This window comes from Camelus dromedarius, chromosome X (genome assembly GCF_036321535.1).
Source record: "Camelus dromedarius isolate mCamDro1 chromosome X, mCamDro1.pat, whole genome shotgun sequence".
Lineage (NCBI taxonomy): Eukaryota > Metazoa > Chordata > Mammalia > Artiodactyla > Camelidae > Camelus > Camelus dromedarius.
In genome coordinates, this window is record NC_087472.1 from 85,074,398 (window position 1) to 85,092,681 (window position 18,284).

The 18,284-nt window shown below is 35.9% G+C and overlaps 1 protein-coding gene across 3 annotated transcripts in view; it reads left to right on the top strand.

The window, feature by feature from the left end:
• Positions 1 to 14,978, top strand: part of RPGR (retinitis pigmentosa GTPase regulator) — a 63,135-nt gene extending 48,157 nt beyond the window's left edge. For 2 of the 3 annotated variants that reach the window (XM_064483295.1, XM_064483293.1), the window contains one exon: positions 5,225 to 5,650. In XM_064483295.1, the coding sequence (XP_064339365.1) occupies positions 5,225 to 5,431 (207 nt within the window). In that variant the 3' untranslated portion in view covers positions 5,432 to 5,650. Of the gene's footprint in view, positions 1 to 5,224; positions 5,651 to 13,882 lie in introns of those variants that run through there. The other variant, XM_031445489.2, reaches the window with a different exon arrangement.
• The last annotated feature ends 3,306 nt before the right edge of the window (positions 14,979 to 18,284 follow it).

Here is an 18,284-nt window from a genome sequence, read left to right on the forward strand (position 1 = left end):
CACAGTCAGTAGATTTCTTATTCATTGCCACTACCATAAATATGAGACTGAAGTGAGAATTTCTCCACGAAAAATTATGCCTATGGATTCTTGCCTTTCCTGGAAACTGCCTTCTCTCTGATGCTACGCTTTGTTCACCACGGGAGAACAACTCAGCACGTTTGCCTCAGGTACACAGTTGGCTTTCCTCTATAGTGAGGGAATTCTGAGGTATGGTATATGGTATATGGTCTTCTGTTACTGTCAGTTTTTCCCAGGCTTAAAACCTGAGACAGCCTCTTTCAGACCTACCCAATAATTGCTCCCCTGCATTTTTAAAAATAGCTTTATTGAGATATAATTGAAATGAACTATACATATTTAAAGTATATAATTTGATTAGTTTTGACATAAATATACACTTGTGAAAGCATAATCAAGCACGATCAAGAGAGTGAACAGTGCCGTTATCAGCAGGAGGTTCTCTGTGGCTCTTTGTGATCCCTGTCTACACCCCCAGCCCCCTGCCATACTCAGCAAATCACTGATCTGTTTTCTGTCATCCTACATTTTACATGTTCTAGATTTTTATGTAAATGAAATCCTATGCTGTGTACTCTTTTTTTCTTGGTTCGTCTTCCTTCACTCAGCATAACTGTTCTGAGATTCATCCATGCATGTATCAGCAATTCATTCCTTTATATTGCTGAGTAGTATTCCATTTTGAGTTAATTTCTTATATGGTAAGGGTGTGGATTGAAATTATTTTTGCATATGGACATCCAATTGTTCTAGCACCATTTGTTGAAATAAAAAGGCTATATTTTCTCTACTATATTGCCTTCATACCTTTGCCAGAAATAAATTGATTTTTTATATGTGAGCCTGTTTCTGGACTATTCTGTTCCTTCGATCTGTTTATCTTGTGCCAGTACCACACTGTCTTGATTACTGAAGCTTATAAGCCTTGAAATCAGGAACTGTTAGTCAACTTTGCTCCTTTTCAGACTTATTTTGACTATACTATACCCTTTGTATTTCCATGTGAATTTTTACAATCAGTTTGTCAATTATTGGGAAAAAAAATGCCTGCTGGGATTCTGTTTGGGGATTGTTTTGACTCTACATATGAATTTGGGAAGAATTAATGAACTCATAATTCATGAACATGAAATTTCTCTTTATTTATTTATTGATGTCTTCTCAAAGTTCCTTTAGCAACATTTTGTTGAATTTTCCTTACCATGGAAGTTTAGGTCACTGATAATAGGCCTTTTGTGCTATAAATTTCCCCTGAAGTACTTGATATGTTGTTTTTATCTTCATTCAGTTCAAAATACTTTATAATTTCCCCTTTGATTTCTTTGACTCATGAGTTATTTAATTTCCCCTGTTCAACCTGTTTAGGAGTTTTTCAAGTGATCTTTATGTTACTAATTTCTAATTTAATCACGTGATTAGAGAACATACTTAGTATGACTTGATTCCTTTTAAATTTATTGAGACATGTTTTATGGCCCAGAATCAGGTCTATCTTGGTAAATGTTCTTTTGAGAACAAGTTTGAGAAGCTACTGTTGTTGGGTAGAGTGTCCTATCAATGTCAGTTAGATCAGGTTGGTTAACAGTGTTGTTCAGGTATTCTCTATCCTTCCTAATTTTCTGTCTGCTTGTTCTATCTGTTATTGAAAGAAGAGTATTAAAATCCCTGACTATAATTGTAGAATTGTCTGTTTCTCCTTGTACTGCTATTAATTTTTGCTTTATGTATCTTAAAGCTGTTATTTGGTTCTGTAATGTTTAGGATTTGTTATATCCTCTTAATTAATTAACCCCTTCATCATTATGAAATGACCTTCTTTATCCCCAATAATATTCTTTACTCTAAAATCTACTTGACCTGATATTAATATAACCACTCTAGCTTTCTTTTGATGAGAGTTATCATCTTTTAATATTCTTTTACTTTTAACCCATTTATGATTTTACATTTGAAGTTCACTTGTTTTAGGCAGCATATAAATGGATGTTGCTTTTTTATCTAATCTGAAAATATCTTCCTTTTAATTGGAGCATGTAGACCATTTATATTTAATTTGATTATTGATTCCATTAGGTTTAAGTTATCATCTTACTGTTGGTAGTATTCTTCTTTGTCTCTTAAAAAATGCTAGTTTATTTTATCTGATATTGATACAGCTGTACTAGTTTTTATTCTTTCATTTTTACTTGTGTTTTATTTTTTTAACATTTTTTATTGATTTATAATCATTTTACAATGTTGTGTCAAATTCCAGTGTAGAGCACAATTTTTCAGTTATACATGAACATATATATATTCATTGTCACATTTGTTTCTCTGTGAGCTACCATAAGATCTTGTGTATATTTCCCTGTGCTATGCAGTATAATCTTGTTTATCTATTCTACAATTTTGAAATCCCATCTATCCCTTCCCACTCTCCACCCCCTTGGCAACCACAAGTTTGTATTCTACGTCTATGAGTCTGTTTCTGTTTTGTATTTATGCTTTGTTTTTTGTTTTTGTGTTTTTGATTCCACATATGAGCGATCTCATATGGTATTTTTCTTTCGCTTTCTGTCTTACTTCACTTAGAATGACATTCTCCAGGAGCACATGTATACCTAAAATCTAAGGTTAATTAGTATTCTTTTTCCCAAATAATACCAGGATCTTAGAAGAGTTTTCTCTCCTATCATCACTTCTCATTTTACATGTTATTGTATCAAGTATTTAAAAATTTTTTAGCCTCATCAATCCAGTATCATTATTTGTTATACCAGTTTCTTTATTTACTGTTCTTTTCATATCTTAGATGTCCTTTCTGGAATGCTTTTTATTGTTCCTGAAGAAATCCTTTGGTAGTTACTGTCATAAATTTCTTCCTTAGTTAACTTTTTCAGTTTCTATTCACTTGAAAATTAATGATAGTATGGCTGGTTGACAGTTATTTTCTTTTAGGATCTGTTCCCATTGTTGCTATTAAGAAATTTGCTTTAGTATAATTGCTGATAACTTAGCATATAAACTGTCATTTCTCTCTGGATGCTTTTTACATTGTTTGTTTGTCTTCGATGCGCTTCATTTCACTATGAGATACCTAGGTGTGAGTTTTTTTAATTTTAACTTTCTTCTAATCCATTATGACTCTTGAATCTGAGAATTCATATCATTCATCATTTTAAGAAAATTCTCATCCATTTTTGAGTATTTCCTCTTTCTTCTTTCAAACTCCAGTATAATCAAACTTTTCATTCTGTTGTGTCTTTTAAATATTCATATTTTCTTTGTCTAAGTGATATTTGGGGGAATTTCAGAGCTTGTCCGTTTCATAGTATCTTTTCAGCTGAGACTAATCTGCCATTTAACCTACCTATTGAGTTTTAATTTCAGTTATTATATTTTTCACATTTTGAAGTGAAATTCTATTTTGATTCTTTTTCAAATCAGTCTGATCTTTTAAAAACTAGTATCTTGTTTTATGCTCATGGTTTTTATTCTAGTCCTTTAAATAATTTAAGCATACTTATTTTATATTCTGTATTTAGTTATTCCAATGTCAGACATCCTTCAAAGCCTAAATCTGTTTGTTGCTTTGTCTGACTTGCTAACAGTGTCTTGTTTCCTTCTGTGTTTTGGAATTTGGATTGTGAGTTCATGTTGAACCAGGACTTTTTGTGGAAATTCTTTAAAGCTTAGATTAGGGTAAATTCATCCATAGAGAATTTGTATTAGTCTCTGTTAGCTCCCCTGGCTGTTAGCATTCCAGGACCACTTTCATTTAATGTCTCAGTTAAGGGTTTCCCACACACACCAGTAATGTAGATGTGAACCCCAGGCTCACATTAGGAAAACATTGTTAGGCTGAGAGAGACATGTTATTTTGTTATCTCTCAATGTTTGTAGGTGGACTTACATTAAAGGCCTAGTCCCTAGAGGTTACCTACTTTATGTAGGGAAGGGTCTCAGTTCTAATTTTCCATATTTTGTGAGATCAAATCTGTTAAAATCCAAGACTTGAAGTTATAAGATCAGTATATGCCATTTCAATACTCATCTCATCTCTGAGGCTTCCTGCTCCCTCTTCATTTTTTGGCCTACAGGAATTTCCTTTCATTTTATGTGAGCTTAGCTACACATTATAAAATTCTCTTTTGTATACTTCTTAAGCATTTCTTGGAATTTTGTAATGGCAGAATTTTTCAAGATGTGTATTCCTCCACAATAGCAGGAACAGAATTTCTTCCATTTTAGTTCATAGACTCTTTTTCTAGACACTGACTTTTTGGGTTAAAACTTTTCACTCTAATTCCTCCATTCTTTAAGGCTAAAGGTAAGTTATTATTAGTAGCACCATTTCAATTTCTGAAGGAGCCAAGTCCTCAGCTGTTTTTGTTTTTGGCATCTTGTCAAAACCATTATTTGGATTGTCACTCTTTAGAAGTCTTGTTTTCTGTGTGGCTAAATCCTCAAAGGGCTCAAATCACTTGGAACTTTTTAGTTATCGTCTTCCTTGATGTCTCCTGCATATGTCTTGTAGGCCACTTTCTTCTTGATATCTTCCTCCCCTGACATCTGAGCTGCCTGTTTTTCCTGATTTTGTTCCTGCAAAGCTCAGTCCCCAGTTCTGGCTCTCTTCCTTTCACACTTGGCTTTTCCTCACTCTCTTTTTTACTGCTCTCTCTTCTACCCACCTGGAATCCCTGGGTTATGGGGTCTACTTTCATCTCTTCAGCTATTACCTGCACTCTGCCTGTCCACAGCCCTGGCCTCCCCTGAGGAGCAGATCCATATATCCAACTGCCTACTCAGACCCCTGGGGCTCCCACTGCCATCATTCAGCAGCACTAACATTTTGCCAGAGTTGTGATCTTCAGGAATGTAGATGTATGTCCTCCTCTATAATATCCTGGTTTTCATCTTTTTCCTCTTGTAGCAAAACAAAGTAAAATACTAAATTTGTTCTTTGAATAAAAATAATAACATATTACCAAAGCGCTGATAGTGTTGAAGGGTAAACCCAGAAAGGTCTTATTTTAGGGAAGAGTCGTAATTGTGATTGGTAAAAGAAAAAAGGCTGGTGGAGGCTGAGAATGTACCATTGTGGTGTCCCGTAAAGATATGATGAAATATGTTAAGACTTGTTGAAAATTATACCCCCTAAATACTATTAAGTGAATATTTCACTTACTGAAATGAATTCTTTTTGTGCATTTTTTCCTAGATTTTCCTCTTTAAAAGGATGTCATTGACAAGTCAGAAAAGTATGCAGAGTAATAATGACCTGCTTCCAGAGATAAAACCAATAGGAGATCAAATAGCTTTTAAAGCCAATAAGAAAGATGCTAACCAGAACGACATGGGGCAAAATCATCAGGACACCTCACCCCCAAATACGGAGAGAAGGTCAAAATCTTGTACAATACTATGAATATATAGTTATGTTTCATGGTCACCAAACACATTGTAATTTATACTTGAAAACAACATTTGCGTTCTAAAGGAAAGTTTCTGATAAACTTTTAAAGATATAACTTAATAATATGTTTTATTTGGTTTGAATAGTACGACCAGTTTTGATATTTATTTAAATACCGATATTTTTGAGAAGCAGTTTCAAAATATGTGTATCTCAAACTCTCCTTCAAGTGTTGTGGCTTTAACTGGTCAGTGTTGTGATATAAAATATATTTTTATATGTGAAAGTTAAGATATTTCATAGTTTTTACTAAACAATTCTACTTCTTTATAATTTCATAAGGCAATATTTGCAATCTCATGACACTGTGACAATTTTTAACATATTTGCAATTCTCAAAAACTGAGTCAAAATTGTTTTTAATGAACATATTTTAATAAACTATATCTGGTTTATTAAACCAGATATATTTATTTATTCATATTCACCCTATTTGAATGGGTGAATATGAATAAAATTTGCAGGTACTTAGAGTTATCAGTTGGTAAAATGAGGGCAAAAAAATCTAATTTTAAAATACTGAAAGATGCATAGTGCATTTACCTCTGAGTAAAAAAAATATCAGGGTAACTGTATAAACAGTACATCCTTGTGGAGAAACTGTTGAAATTTCTTTGCTTCCGGCTTCTCCCTTTAGAGAGGTGATCTGACATGAAAACATTGTAGATTATGTGGTATAATCTGCACTGTTAGACCATGCCACAGAGCGCCACCATAGGGGAACCAGACACAGCCAGGCTTGCTCCTTTCATCTGTCTCTAGCATTGACAGTGGTTACCAAGGTTGGCTCCATGACACGGTGCTCTGCCACAAGGAATAGGAAGGGAAAAGCTGTGGTGTCTGACCTGATAGAAATGTTGCTTTCCTGTGCTCACAGGTGCTACTTACTTAATGGAGCAAACTACCTTCATTTTTCCCATTCTAGCTTCTGACTGCAACATTTTCTTATTCAGTCACAGTGACCATTACCCCATTTAAACAAAGAAAAGGAAAAAAGCCCCATCTTTGTTTTTCATTCACAAGGACTGTAAGGGTGTAGAGTAGATGTGATTTTGAAATCTTACAAAACAGTCTCCTATGTAAATATTACATTTAGTGGAATTCTAATTTTATTAAAGGTAAATTTAATTTAAAAATTTACCATTGCCACTATAGTACTGGTACAGTATTGTAAAAGTACTTTGCCAAAATATAAACTGTAGGAACCAAGTCGAAGTGAAACTCACAAATAGTGCTAAGACATCCCAGTTGTGATAGGCAGGATTCTAAGATGGCCGCCAAGGTACCTACCTGCTGGTGTACTTGCCCTGAATAGTACCTTCCCCTTGACTGTGTAGGGGAGGGCAGTGAATATGATGAGATATCACTCCATTGCTTATATTATATTACATGGAAAAAGTGAAATATTTTGCAGATATAATTTTATAAATTTATATAAAGTTAACTTTAAGTTAGGTGGGCCTGACCTAATCAGGTGAGCCCTTTCAAAAAAGCTCTAGATACCTAAGGTGGAAGAAGTCAGCAATTCAAAGCAATACAGATGCTCTCCTACTGGCCATGAAAAAGCAAACTGCCACATTATGAAGAGGGCCATGTGCCAGGGTGAGAGACTTCTAGAATCTGAAGGCCTCGATCCTGCAATTGCAAGGTACTGAATTCTGCCAACAACCAATGAGCCTGGAAGAGGAACCCAGTCCTCAGATTAGACCACAGCCCTGGCTGACACCCTGACTGCAGCTTTGTGAGGCCCTGAGCAGAGGACCTAGCTAAGCAGTACCCAGGCTCCTGACCCATGAAAACTATGAGGTAAAAAATATATGTAGTTTTAATCCACTATGTTTATGGTAATTTGTTATACAGCAATAGAAACCAGTGTCAATTTTATTCTGAGAAAGGGCCTCTCGATGGCAACTCCCAGAGCTTCTGTAACAAACTACCATAAACAGTGACTTAAAAACAATAGAAATTTATTGTCTCAGTTCTGGAGGCCAGAAGTCTGAAATCAAGGTCTTGGCCAGGCTATGCTCCCTCTGAAGGCACTAGAGACATTCCGTGCCTCCCTAACTTCTAGTGGCTTCAGGCATTCTTTGACTTGTGGATATATCACTCCAATCCTGTGTCCTCACATGACATTCTTCTTATGTATCTTCACATTATCTTCTGTGCATGTCTATCTCCATTTCCAAATTTCCCCTTTTTAAAATGGCACCAGTCATGTTGGCTTAGAGACCATTGTAATAGCCTCATTTTAACTTGATTACTTCCTTAAAGGCCCAGTTTCCAAGTTCTGAGGTACTGGGGGTTAGGACTTCAGAATGAAGCCAAAGTTATTATCACAGACCTCTACCCATGGGAGACCCAAGTGACAGTAGAATGAGACGAGTAGAGATGAGACTGAATAATTATTTGAGGATAAAACCAGGCTGATTTCTTTATCATGCTCCTGAACTTCAATTAAACAGTTTTCTGCCTGCTTGGATGTTGTGAGGCTACCAAAATGGAAAATATTTCCATCCTTAAAATTTCCTTTTGCCAGGGCACATGGTTTAAAGATTTTTCAGCTGATAGTAAGTTCTTTAAAAAGCTTAGAGTATCTTTTTAGACAGAACTTTAAAATGCGCTTTACTTTTTTTTTTTTTTTACCTTGTAAGAATAAGAAATCAATAAGCGAAAAGAGGAGATAAATTAGAAGGTTGGAAAGTCTTCATCTCAGGAATGAGGAGGATATTTGATTAAATTGAACAAACAAAGTGCCTTTAAACCAGAGATCACATAACTGAAGTGTTTTCAGAGGCTAAACAGATAATCATATTGAAGCTGCTGCCTGTCTGTTCTAGCTGGTAACTGCTGTTTCTCAGTACTGGGCCCAATATTGCCAGACCCTCAGCCATTTTAAAAAGAAGCTGTACATTTGGGTTTTTACATAGACAACTCATTCGTGTACGTGTGCAGGCATTCATGCATGCATATAAACAGCCAAACCCTACCTGCAGGCCCTATTTGGCCCAAAGAGAGTAACTTGTGTGACCTCTGTTTTAAACAGAGTACATTATTTTGGCAAGAGAAAATTGTTTACAAGGAGAATATGTTGAAAAAATTAATTAGGCCCTGAATTGATCTCAATTGTAATCTTCCCTAATTTGACCTCAGATTTAAGCAGAAAATGAGAGTTAAAGAATTAATTAGAAAAGTGATCATTCTACCAAGAAGGTAATTTTTTGTTGTTGCATACACATGCATACTAAGCCTTCTTGGGAATGTGGAGAGTTGGGAGGGGATAATGGAGTACAACTGTATTGAAGAGAATGAACTAAGATGTTTCTGCTGGAAGAAGCCACTTGAAAGTTAAGAGACAACACACAAACAGGCTTAGTAAGCAGTCACTCCAACAATTGTGATGGATGGCGACTTTGGCACTATGTTAATACACAATCCTAATCACTGAAATGTCAGGAAATGTTATACTAACCCTAAAATTATTTACAAAACTACAACAGGAAATCTTATCTGACCAGGCCAAGCTACATTCCCAAATAGTTCCACTTGCTTTCATTTTCATCTGGTATGTATAATATGTATATTATGACAGATGAGATATCTTAAAGGTAAGGTCAGCAGTGGACTAGAGAGCTGATCTAACCTTAAGCGATGTACAGGCATACGTTTTTATTTTAAGAGAAATCTTATGTGGTTCAGTGGTAAACATCTATCACCAAGGTGAAAAAAAATTTTATATATTCTAGAAAACCTTTTGAAGTTTCTCAGAAGCAATCTTTACAAGTAATTTGTTCAGAATTACAAGATATTGAATAGAGTTCCTGTGCTGTATAGTAAATCTCTTAGTTTATCCTTCCCCTCCTCCCTTTCCCCTGTGGTAACCATAAGTTTGTTTTCTATGTCTGAGTGTTTCTGTTTTGTATATAGGTTCATTTGTATTATTTTGTAGATTCCACATATAAGTGATATCATAAAGTATTTGTGTCTCTCTGTCTGACTTCACTTAGTATGATATTCTTTAGGTCCATCCAAGTTGCTGCAATGGCAGTATTTCATTCTTTTTCATGGCTGAGTAATATTCCATTGCATGTGGTTATTGCTTTTTAAACCAATCATCTGTTGATAGGCACTTGTGTTGTTTCCATGTGTTGGCTATTGTAAATAGTTCTGCTATGAACATTGGGGTATGTGTATCTTTTCCAGATATATGCCAAGGAATGGGATTGCTAGGTCATATAGTAGCTGTATCTTAGTTTTTTAAGGGACCTCCTTACTGTTCTCCATGGTGACTGCACCAATTTACATTCCCACCAACAGTGTGTGGGGGGGTCCCTTTCCTCCACACCCTCTCCAGCATTTATTATTTGTATATTTTTTGATGATAGCCACTCTGGTGTGAGGTGATACCTCATTTTGGTTTTGATTTACATTTCTCTAATAATTAACCGTATTGAGCATCTTTTCATGTGCCTGTTGGCCATCAATATGTCTTCTTGGAGAAATGTCTGTTTAGTTCTCCTGCCCATTTTTTTTATTAGATTTTTTTTTGATACTGAGTTATATGAGCTGTTTGTATATTTTGGATATTAACCTTTTGTTGGTTGCATTGTTTGCAAATATTTTCTCCCATTCTGTAGGTTCTCTTTTCATTTTGTTGATGGTTTCCTTTGCTGTACAAAAGCTTTAAGGTTTTATTAGGTCCCATTTGTTTATTTTTGCTTTTATTTCTTTTGCCTTGGGGCACTGATCTAAAAAAATATTGCTATGATTTATGTCCTAAAATGTTTTATCCATGTTCTCTTCTAGGAGTTTTATGGTGTCGTGTCTTATATTTAGGTCTTCAAACCATTTTGAGTTTACTTTTGTATATGATGTGATGCAGTGTTCTAATTTCATTGATTTACATATAGCTGTCTAGCTTTCCTAGCACCAATTGTTGAAGAGACTGTCTCTTCTCCATTGTATAGTCTTGCCTCCTTTATCATAGCTTAATTGACCATAAGCATGTGGGTTATTTCTGGGCTCTGTATTCTGTGCATGCGCACACACACATGTGTGCCAATACCATGCTGTTTTGATTACTGTAGCTTTGTAGTATTATCTGAAGTCTGGAAGGGTTATGCCTCTAGCTTTGTTCTTTTTCTTCAGTATTGCTTTTGTAATTCTGGGTCTTTTGTGATTCCATCTGAAGGATTATTTGTTCTTGCTCTGTGAAAAATGTCCTGGATAATTTGATAGGGATCACAATAAATCTGTAGATTGCTTTGGGTAGTATGGCCATTTAAACAATGTTAATTCTTCCAATCCAAGAGCATAGGATATCTTTCCATTTCTTTGAATCATCTTCAGTTTCCTATATCAGTGTTTTATAGTTTTCAGCATATAAGTCTTTCACCTCCTTGGTCAGGTTTATTCCTAAGGGTTTTATTTTTTGATGTGATTTTATAAGGAATTTTTTTTTACTTTCATTTTCTGATATTTCATTGTTAGTGTAAAGAAATGCAACAGATTTCTGTTTATTAATCTTGTATCCTGCTACCTTGCTGAATTCATTTATTAGTTCTAATCATTTTTGTGTGGAGTCTTTAGGGTTCTGTATATAAAGTATCGTATCATCTGTAGATAGTGACAGTTTCACCAGGTCCCTTCCAATTTGGATATCTTTTATTTCTTTTTCTTGTTTGATTGTTGTGGCTACGACTTCCAATACTATGTTGAATAGAAGTGGTGAGAGTGGGCATCCTTGTCTTGTTCCTGAATTTAGCAGGAAGGCTTTCAGCTTTTCACCATTGAGTATTATGTTGGCTGCGGGTTTGCCATAAATGCTTTTATTATGTTGAGATGTGTTACCTCTATACCCACTCTGGTGAGATTTTTTTTAATAATGAATGGATGTTGAATTTTATCAAATGCTTTTTCTGCATCTATTGAGATGATCATGTGGCTTTTGTCTTTTCTTTTGTTAATATAGCATATCACATTGATTGATTTGCATATATTGAACCATCCTTGTGACCTTGGGATTAATCCAACTTGATCATGGTGTATGATCCTTTTTTTTGTATTGTTGGATTTGGTTTGCTGATATTTTGTTGAGTATTTTTGCATCTGTGTTCATCAAAGTTATTGGCCTGTAATTTTCTTTTTTGTAGTGTCTTTATCTGATTTTGGTATCAGGATGATGGTGGCTTCCTAGAATGAATTTGGGAGTGTTCCCTCCTCAATCTTTTAGAATAGTTTAAGAAGCATAGGTATAAGTTGTTCTTTGTATATTTGGTATCCAGTTCTGGGACTTCTATTTGCAGGGAATTTATTACAGATTCTGTTTCACTTCTAGTGATCTATCGGTCTGTTCAAATTATCTGCTTCTTCTTGACTCAGTTTTGGAAGGCTGTATGTTTCTAGAAACTTGTTCATTTCTTCTGAGTTGTCCATTTGTTGGCATATAACTGTTCACAGTATTCTCTTATGATTGGTTTTTTATTTCTGTGGTGTTGGTTGTTATTTCTCCTCTTTCATTTCTTATTTTATTTGGATCCTCTCTCTTTTCTTCTTGGTGAGCCTGGCTAGAGGTTTGTCAATTTTGTTTATCTTCTCAGAAAAACCAGCTCTTTGACTTATTGATGATCTTTTAAATTGTTTTTAGTATCTATTTTATTTATTTCCTCTCTGATCTTTATTATTTCCTTCCTTCTGCTGACCTTGGGTGATTGCAATGGATGGAGGTAGGAGGAGGGTATAACTACAAAGTGATAGTATGAGACAGTGTTTTTGGAGTGATGGAATTGTTATGTATCCTGATTTTGGTGATACTGCCTTAAACTATACATTATAAAAATTGTCCACCCAGTAAAGGTCAATTTTATTATATTAATTTAAAAAATATAATCAGAATATACTTTTTTAAAAAACCCAATTTAGTCAAGTAAATTATATGGACTTAAAATAATGAGACTTGAAAATCTAACCTTTGATCTAAAAGTAAAATTTGGGTTATCTTAAAGTAGTGGTTCTTAACTAAGGGTATATGTAAAACGCAGGGAAGGTTTTCAGGTATCACTGCCTATAACCTACCTTGTTCTGATTAACTAGGTCAAGGCTAGGGCTGGACATGGCTTTTAAAATGGCTTCTAAGGTAATTGTGATATAATAGCAAGTGGAGAATAATTGATTTGAACTGACAAATTACTACAGAACTTCAGAATGTTATCTATCACAAGCAAACTATTATAATAGAAGAAATTTCCACATTGTTTTCTCTGAAAGATACTAGTTGTATTAGTCTAGGTAGTTTAACTTTTGTAACAAAGACTCTCCAAATCTGAGTTAATGCTGAGTGTTAATTTCTTGGTTTTGTCAAAATACACAAATGGTATGTACATGACCTTGCCCCACACAGTAATTTAGGAACCTTGTCTCTTACCATTTGGTGGCTTTAGTATTCCTTGGAGTCTTGGCATCCTCCAGACCTGGAAGCTGTATATATCACTTATGTCCACATTCCAGTGGCGTTCACTGGCAAAGGCCCAACTTACTACGAGGAAAATTGAAAAGTGTAGGCTAATTGTGAGTCTAGGAAAACAAGGGCTCAACACAATTGAATATACTTACTCCATGTGCCAATGGAGGGCATATCCATGTACTTTCACAACTAAGAGTGAAGGACCATGGAATACTCTATACTTTTTAAAATTTAAAACTCTTTCTAAGACATTTTCAACAGCATAAAAAGCCAAGTTTCCAAAGCATAGTTGTGTGTTACTAAGAATACTGGAAAATACATAAAAGTGTTTAATTTGGACTTTGGAGGCCTCCCCCCCCCCAATTCTTGCTTTTAATCACAAGGACCTGCTGACATCACCCCTGATTATTTCCCTTGTATCGCAGTGAATGGTCTCATCCTCCAGGGTTTATTTTTCACCTCTGTTCCTCTCCAGAGTATTCAGTGAAGAGCCACATAGATGTGTTTCCTCCCTTCCTACCTCTCACACAGACAGTCGTGTGGATTAAAGAAAATTTCACTCATTACACATTCATTGTTACAGTATATAAAAATATTCTACATGTCTATAACGTGTACCATGTATCTTAGCGCATATGATAAATTGGATGTAGTCAGTGTGGTGAGCATCACAGAGGTACTCCAAGAAGAGTACACACATGGAGTGTAACCTTATCCCATTCTTCATTCTCCACTTAAGTACCAGAAAAGTGATTCTTTGGCTTTGGTAGTGATTGCAGCAGCATTTGTATGTGTGGGAAGATGTAGAAAGAGGAAGAAACAAAAATAGAAAATGTCTATGATCTACTGAGACAGGAATTTACCCCCTATTTTCATAGAAGGGCCTGAACATGAAACAAATGGAATAATCAATACATTTTGTCTGTTTCCTATGTTTGTAACAGACTGCATTTGCATTGATTTGAAAGCAAGTTTTGTTTCCAAGAAGAGATGGCTTACAAGGGATTTTATGCCTCCTCCTTCCTGAAAAGCTGACTAGAGTAACATAATTGGATAGTGTTTTGGCCATCTTTCACAATCATTAATAAAGGATTTACTCCAGCCACAAATACATCAAAGTAAGTATTTTCAGGTGTCAGAAGAGAAAGCACTCCAAAAGACCACACCTCAGTCTTCAGCATGAGGTCAGTGTCAGAACTACATTGTAGGGTTATGACTTCTTAGTGGCAGGATTTGTTTATTTAGAACACCAGCAAAGTTTACTTCCATCAAGGATTGAAATATAAGACACAGGACTCAGGCAATGTGTGAGTAAAGCAATAAGAAAAGGAGGAAGAAGTATGGGTAAACTGATAAAATCAATGTGAGCTAGGCAGTGAGTGTGTTTGCAAGCCTGTATGTCACTTGTGCCCTAAAATTCCCCATGCCGTAGATTGTGCACTCACAGAAGGAGGCCTAGCAGAGCACTCTCCTCAGAATTGATGTCCAATACTGAGGAGAATGATCGTAAGAGAGAACACTGAGAAGTTGGAAGAAATGTGACATTTCATAAACCATAAGAGACATTAAAAGGAGGCCTTTCAGGCATTGAAATGGCCAAGGTTGAAGAGAAATAGAAACCCAGATAACACAGAGAGACATGAACCCTCCCTCTGAACTATGTGGATTTAAGCATAGCTGAAGAAACTGAAGGAATCTGACTTTATAATACAAGCACAGTACACTTTCCTTTCATGTCCAAGTTTCTGAAAATAATATAAATGATTTTATCAATGATAAAATAGCCAGGCAAACCCTCTAAATCTTGGGGCAAAAATCTGATCTCCCAAAAACTACTGCAGGAAAAGTTCTTATTATATCTGTGTAAGGCTCAATGGAGTTGGCAAATTGTTTTAATTTTTCAACAATTAGTTATTAACCACCTCAGAACTTTTCAGGAAAAAAGAAAGTAGAAACATAAGCAACATTTGAAAATAATTTTCACTGCCTTTTAGAAATAGCTTTTGTTTTAGTAGGAAAAGACTAGTAATTTATCCTCTCTACCTGCCAAAAAATAGAACTTAAAAGAAATTGACCAAACTGATATTTTAAACAGCCTTTAACATTTTTCACATTAGGTATTGTACTTTTCAACTCTAGAATTCTCGTTTGGTTCTTTTTTATGATTTTTATTTCTCCATTAAGATTCCCTGTTTGTTGGCTCATTACCATATTTTCTACTAATTTATTAAACATAGTTTCCTTTAATTCCTTAAACAAATGTTTAACACCTGCTTAGAAGACATTCTCTGCTAAATCCAATATCTGGGTCCACTCAGAGTCAGTTTCTATTGACTACTTTTTTCCTGAGTTTGGGTTACACTTTTTAGTTTCTTTGTATGCCTAGTAATTTTTGGCTTAAAAGTGGACACTTTAGATAATATTTTATATAATACATTCTAATAACTCTAGACTGGTTTAATTTTCTGAAAGTCTTCTGTATGGTTGTTTGTTTGGTGTGTAGTAACTTGTTTGAACTTAAAACTGCAGAATCTGTCTTCCCCCACCCCTAACCCCCACCATCCCACCTCGCTCCCAGTATACAGCTACTGATGTCTCTGTTCAGACTTTTAATTATTTTTACATTTTAGCCCAACTTCCCTAAGGTTGCCTCTGTGTCTGAATAGCTTAGTTGGTTAGCCAGTTAACTTGGCTGAAGTTGTGTTCAAACAGTTGAGCTCATAAGGCTTCCACCCTCTGCTGATTGAACTGTGCCATGATTAAGGACTGCATTCAGACCTGCAGCCAGTTCTCATATTTCCCTTGGCTTTCACTTTTCCCAGGATCTTTTGGGTCTCCCCAGTGTTTTTAGTTTGGCAGCCCATGAGGGTGGTATCTCAGCTCTTCAATGGCTCAGTGATTTCAGGATCTCCCCTTTAAATATCTGGCTATAATCAACATTTACCTCAAACTAGGACCTCAACCTTGGACTAGCAAAGCTGAGAAGATTTCCCCATCTGTTACAAACCAAGTCCATCGTTTCTATCTGGCAAATCTGTGAGTTTTCATCCTCTCCCCTTTATCCTTCACAGGTGTTACCCTCAATAAATCTCCTACACATAGCTAATTCCATATTGGCACCTGCTTTCCAGGGGACCTAAACTGGCACAGTGGGCGACATAGTTAAATGGGCCATCAACTTTGCAGTTTTCACTGATGAAGTGTTTAAATTAGAATTGGATAATCCAGAGTCATCCTCATCCATAAAACTGAGACTGCTCTGGAGCAAACAACTCCCTGTCCAGGTCTGCTAGCTGAAACTAAAGATACTGCTCAGTGCTTGAAGGAACCCAGGGGTTAAATTCCTCCTGTAGAAAGGAATGAGGCAATCAGATGGGATTGGAATTTAGTCAGTTGTCACCAACCTGAGATGGGAAAGCTAGATTAGGAGCTGAAGGAGGATCCACAGGGGACTCTATCCTGGCAAAGTCCTGAGCTAGGAGGTAACTAACCTTCTAAGGTTTCCTAATTGTATCAATAATTGCATTCAAGTAGTAGTAATAGAGATTCAAATATAGTAGCTTAAAACACAATGGTTTATTCTCTTGCATAAAACACGTTCACAGGTCGACAGTCTACAGTTGTTACGACAAATCCACAAAGTCATAGGGATCTAAAATCATCCTAACTTTTGCTCAGCCATTCTCACCATGTGGCTTCTTCTGTCCTTAAAGTCATCCTGTGTCCCAAAGTGAAGTCTGGAACTCCAGCCATTACAGATGTAGTCTAGGAAAGAAAATGAAAGAAAAGCAAAAAGGCCCTTCCCCACCTCCAACTGAGTCAGCTCCTAAACAGCTTTCCCCAAAGTTGCATACACCACTTCCACCAAATCCCATTGGCTAAAACTTTATCCTGTTTCTACAGGAAGAGAGAGGCAGGAGACAGAGTCCTTTATTCTGGGAAGCAACGTGCCTAGCTAGAAATCACGGTTCTATTATTAAACAGAAGTCTTTGCCACGATGATCCTTCAGTTTAAAAAAATCTACATTGATTTAGTTTAGGTTGAACAGTGTGGCCAGAAAGAGAAGGGAACTTGGGGTAAGATTTTTTCCTTACAGGCTCTGCTACAGACAAGAGGACAGATTCAGCCTCTTTTGTGAACCATGGCATGGAATGGTCCACGACCACCAGGTACTAGAGAAGAGCCCCACTCACTACCCAGGAGACTGTAGAAAGAACCCAGACATGACACTCAATAGGATGCAAGTCCAAGATATTTTATATATCATTAAAGACTTCTTTTCTTTGGGATAACAGAAATTGGAAAGGCTCAGCCACATCTAGGTTATGAAGGAGATGGTTCTATTATAAACTTTCTTAGCCAGTTTGGTCTTGCATAATCATGGCTCCCTAGGCCTTCCTCCCAAAAGGTACTGACTGTTTTAAAATAGCAAAATGCAATCAACCAAATTGGCTGTGAAAATCTGCTAAATACAAACTCTGATTTGATAAAAGCTTCTCTCTCTCTCTCACACACACACGCACGTGCGCGTGCGCATTCAAACACAAGTACACACATTCTAGTGAAAATCATCCCAGATCCAGAATTGAGTCTGATAAACTGCAGTCTCACTTGCTTGAATACCTTGACTTTAGCTGAGAAGTTTCCACTGAACACAGAGGGCAGATTTTAGAAGAGTTTTTTTCAAAAGTAGACAGTTTTTGCTTTCTCTGGAATGAGTAGATTGTTTTCCTGTCAGAAGTCCTGTGTTGATAAGACATAAATATATAGAAATGGTAATAATTTGTGTTTATGAGGTATAGATGAGACACTTTCTTGAATGCGAAGTGTTCTGCAGATGTGGTTTTCCCCATTCTGGACGCCAGAATCTTGGCTACAACTGTCAGGCAGAGACTCCCATTCGAGGCATCTACCTCGTACATAACATAACACATGGAGCAAGAATTTCACTCAGAACTTCATGAAGACGATCCAGAAATTTACTGACAATCATCAGTGTATCTACTTCCTTATAAAGTTAAAGCACAATTACACACCATAATCATAACATTAACATTTAATAAGCATTGATGCACCACACACTGTTTTGCTTTATTAAGTCATTTAATCTTCATAACAAGCCTATGAGAAGAGTTTTATTATCCAGATTTTCAAATGTAGAAGTGAGTCACAGAGAAGATAATGAACTTGCATAAAAACACACAGCTTTTGAATGGATTTCTAGCTTTACAAAACCTGTTCTTTTTTTTTATGGAGATTTATCTCAAGTGTTTTTATTTTATTTTTTTTGTTGAGTTATAGTCAGTTTACAATGTTGTGTCGAATTCCAGTGTAGAGCACAATTT